Below are 15884 nucleotides of genomic sequence, written 5' to 3'. Positions count from 1 at the left end.
ACGAAGCCCATCTCAGAACAGTCAAGTTTCTCCAAATCACATCAACAACTGAAACAGATTCAAGAAAAGCTATCATATGGTCTCAAAGCATGAGCAATGGGCTTCAGAGGCTATCACATTTCCTTGACGGAACTAGAGTAACTATTAGTTGAATACCCAGATTAGATATGAAAGATTAGCTAAAGCAGGGGGTTAAGAAGTCTCGATTGTAAAGTGACAACATTATGCCCAAGTAGCTTTTTTATTGGCTGTGCTTCACCTGCATATATTTGTGTTCTTTGTACATCCTCTTATGTACAATCATCTTTTGTCCTTTTGAATATAATTAACTCTTTCTAAAAAACACTTGGTTTAACAAGAATGCAATGAGTACATACTTCCGATAATTTAAGGATACATAAAGATGATTATGGAGCAAACAACCTTGCAGTTTGCATATAGCATAAAATTAATCAAAATCGATACTTACCTTATAAGATAGAATAAATGCAATAGGCAATATGCATGCATGGCATTTATATTACGTATGCATATGCATATATAAATATATGCATGTCCACTTCTTGGAAATAAAATGAGATGTCATTAAATTCCTATTGATAACTTACCCTTTTACCCCATTCATTTGCCTGGTCTATTAGGTAAGAATACTCCAAATCTTCGAAACATTTTTGCAATGAAGAGAGTGGCTCATTAAAGTAGACAGGAAGACAAACTTTTGTCAGATCCTTCCCAATGTTATCTTTAATCAATGACCATAGACTAACTCCCTTCTCTTTTTCAACTGGGTCAGGCAATTTCTTGCGCCTCCTCATACGAGGATAGTTAGTTCCAGCAAACTTAACTGAACTATCAATACTGCCCTCAGAATCACAAGCATAAGGTTCTTCATCATCAGAATCAACTGATGATCTCTGGAAATCAGACCCACTGCTGCTGTTATAGGAGCTTGATGAGAGAAAATCCCGTGTGTCAAAGAAAGTATTATCATCATCGTCTGTTTCCTCCTCTGCAGCATCATGTCTTTCATTGTAATCATCAGATTCGCTAGCACTTCCTTCTGAAAAAAACATTCCATGAGAGAAATAAGGTTTTCTGAAACATATCACCAAGGAAACTGGATAAGATAATGCACACTAGCAGTTGTGAACCTTCAACTTCAAAACATGATGATCTCCATTCTCCAGATATGGTAAATTGTCTTGCTAAAAGGGCATCCTGAAGGACCATCATGTGTGAAAGAAAATTTAATTTAATTTTTTATTTCTTATTTGTGTTAGGGGAATGGGGTATTTTCCTTTACAACAGGTGGGCTTCATTATTGCTGTATTATAGTACTTACCATGTTCATAGACTAACCCCCCAAGTGCTGACTTTCTTACAGACTAACCAAGAAACTAGAAAGGAGTAAATCAGTTAACATAAGAATCAAAATAAAACTAGCTCATAAAAGATGCAAAGAAAAAGGCTAAACCCAAAACATTAATGTGTTGATTCTGTATGGTAGAACATTCAGTCATACAATTAATTGCAACTCATCAAAGACAATAAGATTTCACAGGAAAACATAAACTTCACTCTCTTGGTATATGCTGGTATTCTGGTAATTAGTACCTCTGACCTTTCAGTATCCGTGGTAAAATCATATGAAGAACCATGTCATATAAAGTTCTATGGAGAATAGAGAAATATTAGGATTGTTCAGAAATTGAGCACATTCATTTCAAGAAGTGGTTGACTTAGCCACCATAAGAGTGATCATCTGGGTGTAGACATTGAAGATCCTTTGGCAAGCAGCAAGTCAGTTGGCCACCATAAGAGTTATCTACTGGGTGAGTTGATGCGGGCACTGAAGATCCTAACAAGGGTGTTGACTATTCAGTGATCAGAGAGGAATTTCCAGTTGCTAGTTCTTTCCCACTCAGACCTTGTTGTTTTATATTTGGACTACTTGAACTGAACAATAAATTAAACAGAAGTTTAATGGATGTCCATCCAAAGTGCAGAATTCAAACATAGGAGGGATCCGGGGATAGAATTAATAATTTTCATTTCTGGATCAATTAGCGATCAGTAATTAATCAGAGCTCATATCTCCTTTTTGAAGACTTCAACCATCCTTTTCAAAGGGATTTAAAAGTTTACCATCCACAGAGACTGGCCAAATGCGTGGATGAGAAACACTCCAAGCGTCTCTGGAGGCCAAGTTACCAAATTATCAAGGAAAGACCCCTGGTCACTCCATTGGTTCTTAAATCAGCTAATTCCATTGCATGTCATCATGCCATAAAGTTATCAGAGATTATCCTTTTTGTGGATCTAACTAGCCAGGTTGAGGGTGCCTTATGAGCATTTTCTCATACAGAAACCTTACTTTGGGCCTATAAATCTCTATTCTCTAGGCCACTTTATTTTTAATTTTTAACTTGGGCATTGTATTGAAGGTGCCAACAGGCTCAGTAGGTAAGGTCTCTGACCAGTTGTAGTGGAGACTTGAGATCGAATCCCACCTTCACCAGGGTTGGGGGATTATAGGTTTGGGGGATGGGCTACCACCTGTTTTCTAGTTTCATGAATAAAAAATAAAAAAAAATAAAAAAACTTGGAAATTGTACTTACCACTATATTCATTTTTCACATTTTTACAATTTCACTTTCAGTAATCAGAAAAGATTGAAATTCAGATGTATGGCTATGGAAGCATGTATAGGGATCCTCTCATATTGATATGAATGACTCTCAAACTTCCATTTTCCAACGCAGGTTTCTTTTGAATTCTTTTTAAGAGAAATGTAGTGCATTTATTGAAGCCACTTTAAATACAATTGAATGATGAAAGACAAAAAAGAGATTTGTCTAGTAGGTGAAAAGCAAGCCTAGGAAACAGACAACTATAATTTCAGAAGAAATAGAAAAGGCATGAGAGGTTGCACCTCAGTCCCTTGTAATGGCTTCTGAATAATTTTAATAAAATTTTAAGTTCATTTATCAAAAAAAAAAAAAAAAGAATATTCGTAGACTTAAAAGCAGCACGGCACATCAGGTATGCATTTAGGTGAATCAGGCTCTTCTAGCCAACCCATGAGCAAGAGGAATTTGGACCAATCAATGAAAGCCAATGGGATTACTGACCAAACAATTTTACCATGTTACCCAGAACATGATACAAATTAAAAGGCCGTTTGATTGGGTTTTCAACTTGAACTTTGATAGATGGTATAAATGGTGTATCGTAGTCTACTTTGGGATGTCTTGGGGGAGGCTTGATGAAATACATGTCAGCAGCTTGAAGCAAACCCTAGAATTGAGAGGTTTAGATCTGGTGTAGGACATGTTGAACTTAGTCTTTTCAGTTTTGTTCAATTGGGACCATCAAAATGGAATCTTGGCAGTTTCTATGGTTGATTGCCTGAATTTTGGGATGGGATTTGGTGGTTGATCATATGTCAACCACCAAATCAGCTAAATCCTACATACAATGCAGAGCCATAAGAAGGAAGAGAAAGAAATATAGATGAAAATTGTGTTAGCACCCAATTTTTGCTCGGTCCCTTCATCCTACATCTCTGAACCCACTTTCAAGACCCCAAAACATGAAAACAAATCCATTATCCTCATTTTGACACCATCCAAACATCAAACACTCAATCAGACCACATCAATAAACATCCAAGATACGCAAAATTCACATTCCATTTCCACAAAACCACTATCCCTTTCAATGGTTTCAATCAATGAGAATGGTGTAATCTCTAGACTTGAGGAAACAAAACTTAGTTGCACATCAAATGTCATGACCAAAATCCAAAAAAATCATTATTCATCATGCTACATTCCCTTTTGATGGCTCCGATGCAATATTCAAAACTTGACTTAACTAAAATGAAATCCAATAACATCCGACACCCTTAAAAATTCAGGCAATCAACCATAGAAACTGCCAAGATTCCATTTTGATGGTCCCAATTGAACAGAACTGAAAAGACTAAGTTCAACATGCCCTACACTAGATCTAAACCCTTCACATGATTCAACACCTTACACCCATGCGCCAAATTTCAACTCAATCTCTTCATTTGACCATCCCATTGGCAAATATTCCAATTTGATGTTTACGATTAAACCACGCCAAAAGTTACAATCCAAGTGACCAAGGCTCTCTCATTAAGTTCAAACCTCAAAATAATCTACCCAACCAATCTCGATCACAAATATTTCCCTCTAAAACAAACAAGCTTACATTTCGAGCCCACCCACCGGTTGAGAAGCTTAAGCTAAACTCTAATTTGAACCAAACCTCTTGATCCTTACCTCTAATAAAAAAAAAAAATCCATCTCTTCCATCAGATTCTAAACATACAAAACTACCTACCCATCAAATTTCAACCACAAATTCTCTCATTTGACTTATCATCAAACTAAGATTCTGTTTCTTTTAATCCCATCGATTAAAGCTTGTCAGTCATAGATTTCCATCATAAAGACTCCATTTGACCAATCAAATCTCACTACCATGTTCAGAGACCCAAAAACCCCTAGCATGTCAAATTTCATGACCTAAGTTCATTGTTTGAAAATTGAACCAAAAAGAGTTAGTTTGTGTGCATCAAATTAAATAATCCACAATCTACACTAATCTAGGACTAAAAGATGGTGGGGGTGATGTCAGCCCTTCACTTAAGCCCCACTAGCCCTTAGACCAATTAAGATAAGCCAAATAGACTAAAAGAACCCAAAAACACGAAGTAACTCTTCTTAAAAATAGGAAATGACATAAGAGCCATTTTGGCCATTTCAAATTTACATTTTTTGCCACTAAGAGGTCAAATTCAAGCCTGACATAGACAGGTTCAAGAATAACCCCATTGGGCACAAGAAACCCTAGAAAAATTCATATAAATCTTGGATTGATTGATTGATTGACAAAAACTCAAAAGCTAGAGTTAGAACATGCCAAAACTGCCCATTTCTCTTAATATTCATGTTCTAACTTTAAAAAGCAAAAACCCTCTAAAAAATCATTCTTTTGCATCAAGAAACAATTGCAAATCATTTTCATGGCCCAAAACATCAAAAAAGTGACATTCCTAGACTCTGCAAGAGTTTCTTTCAAGTTCTACCAAGGCTAAATCAAAGAGGTAAGTCTCTCAACTTGTATTGTTAGTTTTTTAATTAGTTCTTTATTTGTTGGTACTATTTTTCATCATATATCTTGATAGTTTAAGTCTGAGTTGATTGAGATTCCAAGTAGTTCCCTAGGTTCCATAACCATCTTTCCTTAATAACTATCCATAATTTTCATAAGAAGATTATAAACTTCATGTTTAAGTCTAGAAAATCAACATATTTATGAGAAGAAAAAGAAGAAAAAGAAGAAAGAAAAGAAAATTCAAAAAATATAGTGGTTGAACCCCCATTTTGTTATAGGAAAAGAAGAACAAAAAATATAGGGGCTGAACCCCCATTTTTGTTATAGGAAAAGAAGAACAAAAAATATAGGGACTGAACCCCTATTTTTGTTATAGGAAATGTGGAAGAAGAAAGATGTTTCTTGACAGTGTAGCCGGCCAGAGATAAGTGGAAGACGAGAGAAGAGAAGAGAAGAGAGGAGAGAAAGAGAGAAGGTCTGCAATGTAACAGTACTGGCAGCGCCAGTGTTTATTTTACTATATATAGGGCGACAAAAATAACAAGGGAAAAGACCCTTGTGCCCCTGAGTACAATAACAGACATAACAGAAATAAAAAACGGAAAAAAAACACTTTAATTAGCTAAACAGGCCCTAACAACTGCAACCAAGTTATTTTAACATTATTCCAACACTCCCCCTCAAGTTGGAGCATAGATGTCAATCATGCCCAACTTGTCACACAAATCTTTGTGCCGCACATGATATAGACCTTTGGTGAAGATATCTGCAAGTTGCTCTTCTGAGCTAACATATGCTTGTCCACTTCAATGTGTTTCGTCCTATCATGCAGAAGTGGATTAGCAGCAATATTGATGGCAGCTTTATTGTCACAGTAGAGTGATGTAGGATTGCTTACTGCGAAACCCAGTTCACCTAACAGATTTCTTATCCACATGATTTTCGCAACCCCATGAGCCATCGCTCTATACTTTGCTTCAGCACTGGATCTAGCCACCACACTTTGTTTTTTGCTTCTCCATGTGACAAGGTTTCCTCCTACAAAAGTACAATAACCACTGGTAGACTTTCAGTCATTGACCGCTCTTACCCAATCTGCATCAGTATATACTTCCACTTTTAAGTGTATGTTTCTGGAACAACAAACCAGCTCCAGAAAACTTATTGAGATATCTCAAGATCCTCTCTGCAGCCTCAAAGTGAGTTGTCATCGGGCTGTGCATGAATTGACTAAGGACACCCACTGCATAGGCAATATCAGGCCTGGTCATAGACAAATACAGAAGTCTCCCCACGAGTCTCTGGAACATCTTTACATCTTTCAAAAACTCTCCCTAACTGTCTCCCAGATGGTGATTAGGTTCAATAGGTGAATCAGATGATTTTACCCCCAACTTGCCTGTATCTTCTAGTAGATCTAGTACATACTTCCGTTGGGAAATAAAGATGCCCTTGTGAGAGCGGGCAACTTCAATTCCAAGAAAGTATCGTAAGGAGCCTAGATCCTTCACCTCAAATTTAGTGGCTAAGAATTTTTTTAGTCTCTGGATTTCAGCCTCCCAATCTCCTGTGATCACTATGTCATCCACATACACAATAACAGCTGTAATTTTACCTTCACCTCTTTTTACAAACAGGGTATATGATCTGACTGGCATTGTTTGAATCCCATCTATTGGACTGCTAAATGGAACTTACTAAACCAAGCCCGAGGTGATTGTTTCAACCCATATAGGGACTTTTTCAACCTGCACACCTTTTGTTCACTACCTTTGGCACAGAACCCTGGGGGTTGGGTCATGTACACCTCCTCTTCCAAGTCACCATTCAAGAAGGCATTCTTGATGTCCAATTGGTGAAGATCCCAATCAAGATTTGCTGCCAAGGAAAGGAGAATCCGGATGGAGTTCATCTTTGCTACTAGAGCAAAAGTCTCTGCATAGTCCACTCCATATACCTGTGTGAAGCCTCTTGCTACTAGTCTAGCCTTGTACCTTTCAACAGTTCCATCAACTTTGTGTTTCACTGTGAACGCCCACTTGCACCCCACTGGTTCCTTGCCCTCAGGAAGATCTACCAACTCCCACGTACCATTTTTGTGTAAGGCATCAATTTCTTCCTGCATTGCATCTGTCCATTCAGGTTTTGACAAAGCCTCTGCCACGGTCTTAGGGATGGGAAAACTATTCACAGAGGAGAGAAAGGCACGGTACGAAGGTGAAACATGCTCATAGGACACAAAGTTAGAGATAGGATGATTAATGGTACAAGATCTAACACCCTTTCTCTTAGCAATAGGAATATTAAGATCATTAGGGACAGGTGAATCAACATTTAAAGGAGCAATGGGAGCAAGTGTACCTGGCTGATGAGACGAATCTGCCTCAGGTGAATCCGATGATGTTGGTTGCATAGTGTACGGCTCCATGGCTCTTGAACTCTGCTGGCTCTTATGGCGACGATGAAAAACCCGAAACGAAGGAGGATCAGGTAAAAGAGGTAGTTGAATCTGAGTCGTCGCCTGTTTCTCCTCAACCCTAATCTCCCCCTGAGGAGAAACCGAGAAGAACGGTTGACTCTCAAAGAATGAGACATCAATGGAAACATAGTACTTGCAGGCAATGGGATCATAGCAACGATACCCCTTTTGAGATGAAGGGTAACCAAGAAAAACACAAGGTATAGCCCGAGGGTCAAGTTTACCACGAGTAAGTGACAGGTTGTGGACAAAACAACGACACCCAAAAACACGCATCGGAATGACAAGAGCTGATGTGGGGCCTTATACTCTAGTAGCCGAGAGGGCATGCGATTGATGATATATGTCGCATACAATACTACATCCATCCAGAACTGTTTTGGCACATTCATATGAATCAGCAAGCCACGAGCAACTTCGAGAAGGTGACGATTTTTTCGTCCAGCCACACCATTTTGTTGGGGTGTCCTGGCACAAGAGCTTCGTTGAAGTGACCCACTTGAAGCAAAGAACTTCGTGAGATCACTATGGAAATATTCCTTTGCATTGTCTGACTGGAAATTATGAATTTCCGTTTGGAACTGAGTGAACACCATGCGTTGAAAATCTTTCACAATTTGTGGCACTTCATCTCGAGATCGCATAGGGTAAACCCAAGTGTATCGAGAATAGTCATCAATCAAAGTAACAAAATACTTATAGCCAGCCGCAGTAGGTAGAGTAACAGGGCCCCAAACATCAGAATAAACAATATGAAATGGAAATTCAGATCTTTTATTTCTTAAGGGTAAAGAACTTCTACAATGCTTACTCAAATGACAAGTTTGACACTGTAACTGACTCACTGACAAGGACTCAAACAACTTTGGGAACATAACTTTTAATGACTCAAAAGAAAGATGACCTAAACGACTATGCCATAAATGGCCTGACTCTCACTCGACGAACTTGTGGACTCAGTTGCCACTAGACCAGCATTATTCTCCAGCACGTAGAGACCATCCACCATGCTTCCTCTACCAATCGTCTTCCCCGAGGTCAGATCCTAAAACACACATGAAGATGGAAAAAAGGTGACTGAGCAGTTCAAAGAGTGAGTAATACTACTAATGGACAACAAACTAATAGGTAATTTCGGAACATGCAAGACATTAGGAAGAGTAAGGCCAAGTGGGAGAGATATGGTGCCTCGGCCAGCTATGGTAGAAAAAGAACCATCAGCCAGTCTTACCTTATCTCTCCTAGAGAGAAGGTTATATGTTTGGAACAAATTTGACTTACCGGTCATGTGATTTGAGGCTCCGGAGTCAATAATCCAAGGTGAATCAGTAGTATGAGATGACACATGGATGGCTGTGGCATTACCTAACGTAGACGCAAATGAGGGTAGGCCCAGAATCCACCTGGCGGAGAGTCCTACCATACAATTCCAAATGTTCACGGAAGGAGTTGATAATATCTTCCTTAGGGTCAGAACCGGGATGTCTCTCCTGAGTTACGAAAGGACTAGTCTCTGTCGATGCCATATTAGCTGAGTTATACCTTTTTTCATTATGCTGGCCTGGTTTCTTGCCCTAATCCGGTGCTTACTTCTTACCCAAATCCTGTGCCCATTTAGGTTTCCCATGGAGATCCCAGCATGTATCTTTAGTGTGTCGTGTCTTCTGGCAGTGAGTGCACCAAAGCTTGCTTTTATCTTATGATTTTTTCTGAGTGCCACCCCTTTTAAAGCCACCTCCGACATTTGTATCTGAATTTCCCCGGACCGCTAGGGCAATTGACTCCCCTTCTACACCATTCATCACACTTCTTCTGCTTTCTTCTGACTGCACCAAGGCATACACCTCCTGGACTGATGGCAAGTCTTTACTACCCAAGATCTATACCCTGATGGACTCATATGACGGATTCAGCCCTAGGAGGAAGGCAAACACGCGTTGCTGTGATACAAGTGACTTATAGGCCTTTGCATCTTCATCACACTTCCAATTCACATTCTGATAGTGATCAAGTTCTTTCCATATTGATGTCAAATCAAAATAGTACATCAAGAGACTCCTCTCCACCTGCTTGCAAGTAGAAGATTCAGCTTGTAGTTGATATATCTTAGCATAGTGTCTCTGTTCTGAATAAGTGGACTTCGCTTGTTCCCATATCTCACAAGCAGTTTCAGCCCACATAAAAGTCTTCCTTACTTGTGGAAGCATTGAAACCAAGAGCCAAGACATCACCATACTGTTCTCTTGGTTCCACCTATCATGCTCAACACTTCCATACTTCGGTTCCTTTACTCTCCCATTGATGTATCCTATTCACCCCCTAGCAGTGATGTAGAGTTTTATCCCCCTAGACCACTCAAGGTAATTCAGACCATCAAAGGGAATGACAGCCATGGGAAAGCTCATATCCATTCCCCCACTCACTCCATTGTGACTCCCTGAGATCTCCAAAGTAGCAGAATTTTCAGTCGACATGGTCAAGCAGTTAATCAGTCCCACACACCGGACTTAGGACCCCTCCTTACTCCACAAAACAATGCTCCACTCAGTTCACACCCACACACTCGAGTTTACCAACCAGATTGAGCACAAACAGTACCAAATTCTGGCCAAAATTGAGGTAATATTCGGCAGTTTCAGACCTGTATAGTTTTATCAATCCCCACCTACCAGAATTCCAGAATGTCTAACAGCCACTAATCAGCAGGAGAGATCCTTCTTACTTATAGTCAACTCAAACCATTGAGAAGACAGGTCAGCATTGACCTACAGTTGTCTTAACACATGAATAGGATCACACGATCCAAGAAAACTAGGGTTACACAGGTTCGACAGCATTCAACCGCCCCAGATTCATAGGGTTTTCACTCGACACATGACCAAGGAGAGTAAAGAAGAGAAAAAATAGGGAGAATTGTACCAATCGTAGCTATTCTGTAGTCCAGAATCAGATTTCCTTTCTGCTAGTCTGTTCGATCTATTCTTTGGGTTGATCGATCTTCTCTTGATAGTAGGGTTGATCGATCTGCTCTCTTTTAATCAGCATTCCCGCTCTGATACCATCTTGACAGTGTAGCCGGCCAGAGATAAGTGGAAGAGGAGAGAAGAGAAGAGAAGAGGAGAGAAGAGAAGAGAAGAGAGGAGAGAAAGAGAGAAGGTTTGCAATGTAACAGTACTGGCGGCGCCAGTGTTTATTTTACTATATATAGGGCGATAGAAATAACAAGGGAAAAGACCCTTGTGCCCCTGAGTACAATAACAGACATAACAGAAAAAAAACGAAAAAAGAAACACTTTAATTAGCCAAACAGGCCCTAACAACTGCAACTAAGTTATTTTAACATTATTCCAACAATATTGATTAGACAAAATTTAAGTTCTTCCCTTACTTATTGGTTCAGATTTTGAAGTCTTTGAGGGTTCAATAAGCAGTTAGCAATGTTTGTGTTGATTAAACCCTAACAAATAAAAAGATAATAAAAATAAATTAGTTTATAAACACAAAAAAATGAATATTTTTGTTTAATAATGTCTCTTTTGTAATTATAATCTAAAAAAAAAACAATACAAAAGTACTTTATAAGACAGTATACAAAACTGCTTGACGACTGGGCGAGCCGAGCCTCCAAGGGCACCTTGTTGCCTAGGTGTCGCCTTGACAACTATGGTGGTTAGATGGGTATTTGAGCAGTTTAATAAGATCGGAAGAGAAGAAAATTTTGGGGAGGGGGAAGAAACTTGGAAGGAAGAAGAAGAGAGGGAAGAACTTGTTGAAGAAAAGTGAAGGGTTTTTTGGAAGAAATAGACAGGAAAGTAGTGGAGAGTGAATCGAATCATGGCTTCTCCATTGGAATTTTCCTCCTGGCCAAGATACAAAGAGGGGCTAGCAAAGGAAGAAAGGTTTTCTTGAAGTCAAGGATTGAAAGTATGCAATCTAGTGGCGGCCATTGGTATTTTGTTGCAGTTTGGATTTTTTTTTCTGAGTTTTCTCAGGTCAAGTGAGTCGACTTTGGAGAAGTTTATGGGAGGGGTGGGCTTACAAAATTGTAATTTGGATATTTGAAGATAGGTAGTTTTTGTATGGTGATATCTTATCACCCTCCCAGACTGTATCCTTTTTCCTTTTAATGATTTTTTTTTCTTTTACTTTTCATAAAAATAATCCTTTGTCACTTTTACCACCTCTGCCTCCACAAAGGATTAAAATTTTGCAACATATCGTCCAATAAGTATCATATTGGTGGGTCACCAATATGTGAAATAATGAGTGTTCTAGGGTTTAACCTGTTTCAAGGAGTAGACAGGCCTTATACCAACCCACCTAAAAGGTTTGAAAAAAAAAACTAAAAAATGTGAAGTGTGTTGTTAGAAAGTTTGATATACCCATCCAACATATCAAACTGTATTGGTACTTTGAACCCACTATTACTCTTTTGTCCCCTTTCTCCCCCACTTGGCTATTCAGCTTCAATCTATTGTGAAACAACCAAAGTTGAAACTACTAGATTACCCCAACTACAATCCATCTCATCATCTTCTTCCCCAAGCCAACCTTCCTCCCCTCCTACCATTGTTCCTTGTAACTTAACATCATCTTTAACTCCGTCCAAAACACTACTCAAATCCACTAAATCCCCTGCATCAACCGTGTGGAGTGAAGTTGAATCTTCCCCTTCAATCGAAGTTCACAAGTCACAAACCTCACCTACAAACTCAAACTCAAGAACAGTTGGAATACTACTCAAACCAAAAACCTCAATCAGCACCCTTGCAATGTCAATCATCTCCGAGGTCCTATTCCTATTGTCAAGCTTTAGAAGCTTCCAACAGCAATTTCCAATTGCCCTAAAAGTATGCAAGCACCAAGCGTAAAGTAGAATTCCAAGAAGCTTCAAGCACCAAGCTGTAGAAGCTTCTTTGGGAGCACTATCAGAACTTGGTGGGAGGCGAATTGTAATTATAGATGGAAGAGATTCAAATTTTGGGAACCTAAAAACAAAACTAAAAGTTTAGAAAGACAAAGTTCTTGGCTTCAATGGATGAAAAAAAATCAAATTAAATCCCAAATTGAGGTGCTAGACAGGGTAAGAGTGGAGACTGTTTGAATAGGGAAGGAAAAAGTTATTGAACCATAGAGCTCTCCTCCTATTTCTCAGTGGATGACATAGTTAGGAATTGGATACAAATGGCAAGTTCATATTCATGGAATTCCAAACCAATAGATGAGTGAAATTTTGAGGGAAAAAAGTTGAGACAAAAATCTAGATGTAAAAGGATAATAGGAGATGGAAATCAAAATTTTTTCTTTTCTGTGGCTAATGGAAGATGAAAGGAAATTTGGATCTGAAGAGTGGTGATCAATGGTATGGAAATAACTCATCCTAATGAAATAGAAAAGTTTTTTTTTTAATCAGCATAAGAGATTAATTTATTAGATTTAAAGAAATCTGTAGCAGTACAAATGATGACAGGGATGTCATCACCAAGATCTTATCAAATTACAATTACAAAGAATTCCTAAAAAGGCTGATAAGTTACCAGCATCCCAAAGAACATCAGATTACAATTTAGCCCAAAACAAGCCATCTCTATCAGCTCCTTGCTTTGCCAATAGATCTGCCATTCCATTTGCAGACCTTCTTATCCACCCAAAAGTGGAATTGAATCTCTTTGCCAAGGTACCGATCACCTTAAAAGCATGTCCTTATATCCATGGAGCCGATCCGATATTCTTCGACCAAGATATGACTAACTGAGAATCTCCTTCCACTTCTTATTACCATACTCCAACTTGTACAGCAAGTCTTAATCCATGTAAGAGAGCCATCACTTCAGCTTGTACTGAATCTCCAAACCAATTGGTCCTGAAAATAATGCCACTACCACTCCATGGTTTCTGAAAACACCTCCTATTCCTGCCCGTCCTGGATTACCCGGTGAGCTACCATCAAAGTTAAGCTTCAGTTTATTGAAAGATGGAGGTTTCCAAATCATTCTTATGCTTTCTGCAGGCCTAACTGTTTGTGCCACTTCCAGGATTGCATTATGTCATTTGTTGAGAATTCTCAAAATAGATCCAAAGTTTTTAAACAATGTGCTGTTCTTACTGTTATGGCTTCAAACAGTTCCTCCTTTGATTAGCCCTTCTCATTAAAAATTCTCTGATTTCTTTCTTCCCATACAGTCCAGATCAGCGCTGCTCTCACAGTCCTCCACATAGCTCTTCCTCTCTTCTTTTGTTGACTTAAGAAACTGGAATTGAATAGGCCTACCACATCCTATGGAGGATCCCATCTGCAACTAAAGAGAGAACAGACGTATTTCCATATACAAACACAGAAGGGCAGGTAACAAGTAAATGAGGGTGGGTCTCACTGCTTTACTTGCAAAGGATACACACATGAGGAGAAAGGCATTTGTTTGGCCTTATTTTTTGTAGCAAGTCACAGGTATTGATCTTCCCAAGGAACACTTCCCAACACAAAACTTGTACTTTAGGAGGGATAGGTTTACACCAGATTTCTTTAACTAGGAAAGTTTCCCCCAAAGGCTCTGACAAGACAAGATGGTTAAAAAAGGAAGCATAAGAGAAAAGGCCATCAGTTGAAGGGAACCAAATTCTTCCATCTAGAGAGTTAGGGTCCAGAAAAACATTTTCCAGCTTTGATAGTAAGAGAGCAAGGGAATCAAGCTCAAAATCGCTTAGACCTCTCTTAAATCCAAAATCCCAATTTATAGCAAGTTTTGTTGAACAACCAAATTTTGAGATGGGTTCAGCCTTGTAATTGGATAAAGAAAAAGAGTAAGGAAAATCGTTGTTTCAATGGTAGATCCCTAACCCAAAGATCTTCCCAGAATAGGACCCTCTCCCCATTACCCACATCAAACCAAGTGAAACTGAGAAATGTTGGTAATACCTCTATTATTGCTTTCTAGGGGGATCTTGAAGAAGTATGAGTTGCCAAAGTTGCATTCCAGCTATTTTCTGCCTTACCGTGAATGCTTCCAATGACCTTGTGTTGTGCCACAATCTATCTCTTTCTAAAGGAAACCTCCAGAGCCATTTTCCTAGTAGAGCTGTATTTCTCTTTATTAGATTCTCAATAATAAGTCCTCCCAATTCTGTAGGTTTGTATACCTGTTCCCATTTTATAAGATGGATCTCTTCTTCCATCCCTCATTCCCACAAGAAATCTCTCATAATTTTCTCCAAGTTCTTTGCAATCCTGACCGGTAGTCTAAAGGAGGAAAGGAAGTAGGTAGGCAAGTTAGCTAAGGTGGATCTAATCATTGTAATTCTTCCTCCCATAGAAATATAACTCCTCTTCCAAAAAGCTAACTTTTTTGTGAACCTTACTATTACCGGTTTCCAAAAGCTTTCTGACCTAGGGATACCCCCTAATGGCATTACCAAGATGCTCTAGGGGCCAACTCCTAATTTCGCAACCTAGTATTTCTGCCACCACCTAAATATCTTGTTCTCCCATATTAACTCCTCCCACACAACTCTTCCCCCAATTCAGTTACAACATTGATACCCTTTGGAAACCATCGACTAGAAGTTTTAAGTTCACATTGGATTCACTACATTCATCACAACAGATGATTAAGTCATCTGCAAATTGCAAGTGAGTGACAACAATCTCCTCCCTACCAACTCTCCATCCTCTAAGCTAATTATTTAGATCAGCCTCAACAATCATTTTGCTTAGCACTTCGGCCACAAAGGTAAAAAGGAGAGAAATGGGATCTCCCTGCCTTAAACCTCTTTTTGTTGGGAAGAAATCCTGAGCTACTCCATTTACTAGAACCGAGAAATGTACTGAGCTAATACATCCTTTAAACCAATTACTCCATCTCTCGCCCAAAATCCAAACTTTTCCAAAAGAACTAGAAGGACCAATCCACCATATCCTAGGTTTTTTCTAGATCTAGCTTACAAATTAGTCCTCTCACTCCTTGTTTCTTTGCCACACACTCATTTGCCACAAGGATTAGGTCTATTATTTGTCTCCCCTCTACAAAGGCTCCTTGGTTTTGGGAGATTACCAATGGTAACATGGATTTCAATCTTCCTACCAAAACTTTAGCAATGATTTTATAGAGGCTCCCAATTAGACTTATAGGCCTAAAATTCTTTGTGGTTTTCGCCTCTCTTTTTGGGCACTAGAGCAAGGAAGGTAGCTTCCATGCCTGGTGAGATTTTCCCTTTGCAATGGAATTCAAAAAATACCTCCATCAAGTCAGATTATAGGAT

General features: G+C 39.0%; 1 protein-coding gene across 5 annotated transcripts in view; it reads right to left on the bottom strand.

Annotated features, from left to right (window-relative positions):
• The window catches only part of LOC148874123 (oxysterol-binding protein-related protein 1C-like), a 59593-nt gene that overhangs the window by 30304 nt on the left and 13405 nt on the right, over positions 1-15884 (bottom strand). For all 5 annotated transcript variants that reach the window (XM_088963838.1, XM_088963840.1, XM_088963836.1 and 2 more), the window contains exon 4: positions 609-1060. In XM_088963838.1, coding sequence (XP_088819964.1) covers positions 609-1060 — 452 coding nt within the window. The remainder of the gene's footprint in view (positions 1-608; positions 1061-15884) is intronic.

The sequence above is a fragment of the Nelumbo lutea genome, chromosome 1, assembly GCF_056320005.1.
Source record: "Nelumbo lutea isolate HS-2025 chromosome 1, American lotus-T2T, whole genome shotgun sequence".
Taxonomy (NCBI): Eukaryota; Viridiplantae; Streptophyta; class Magnoliopsida; order Proteales; family Nelumbonaceae; genus Nelumbo; species Nelumbo lutea.
This window is presented reverse-complemented; position numbering and strand designations above follow the sequence as displayed.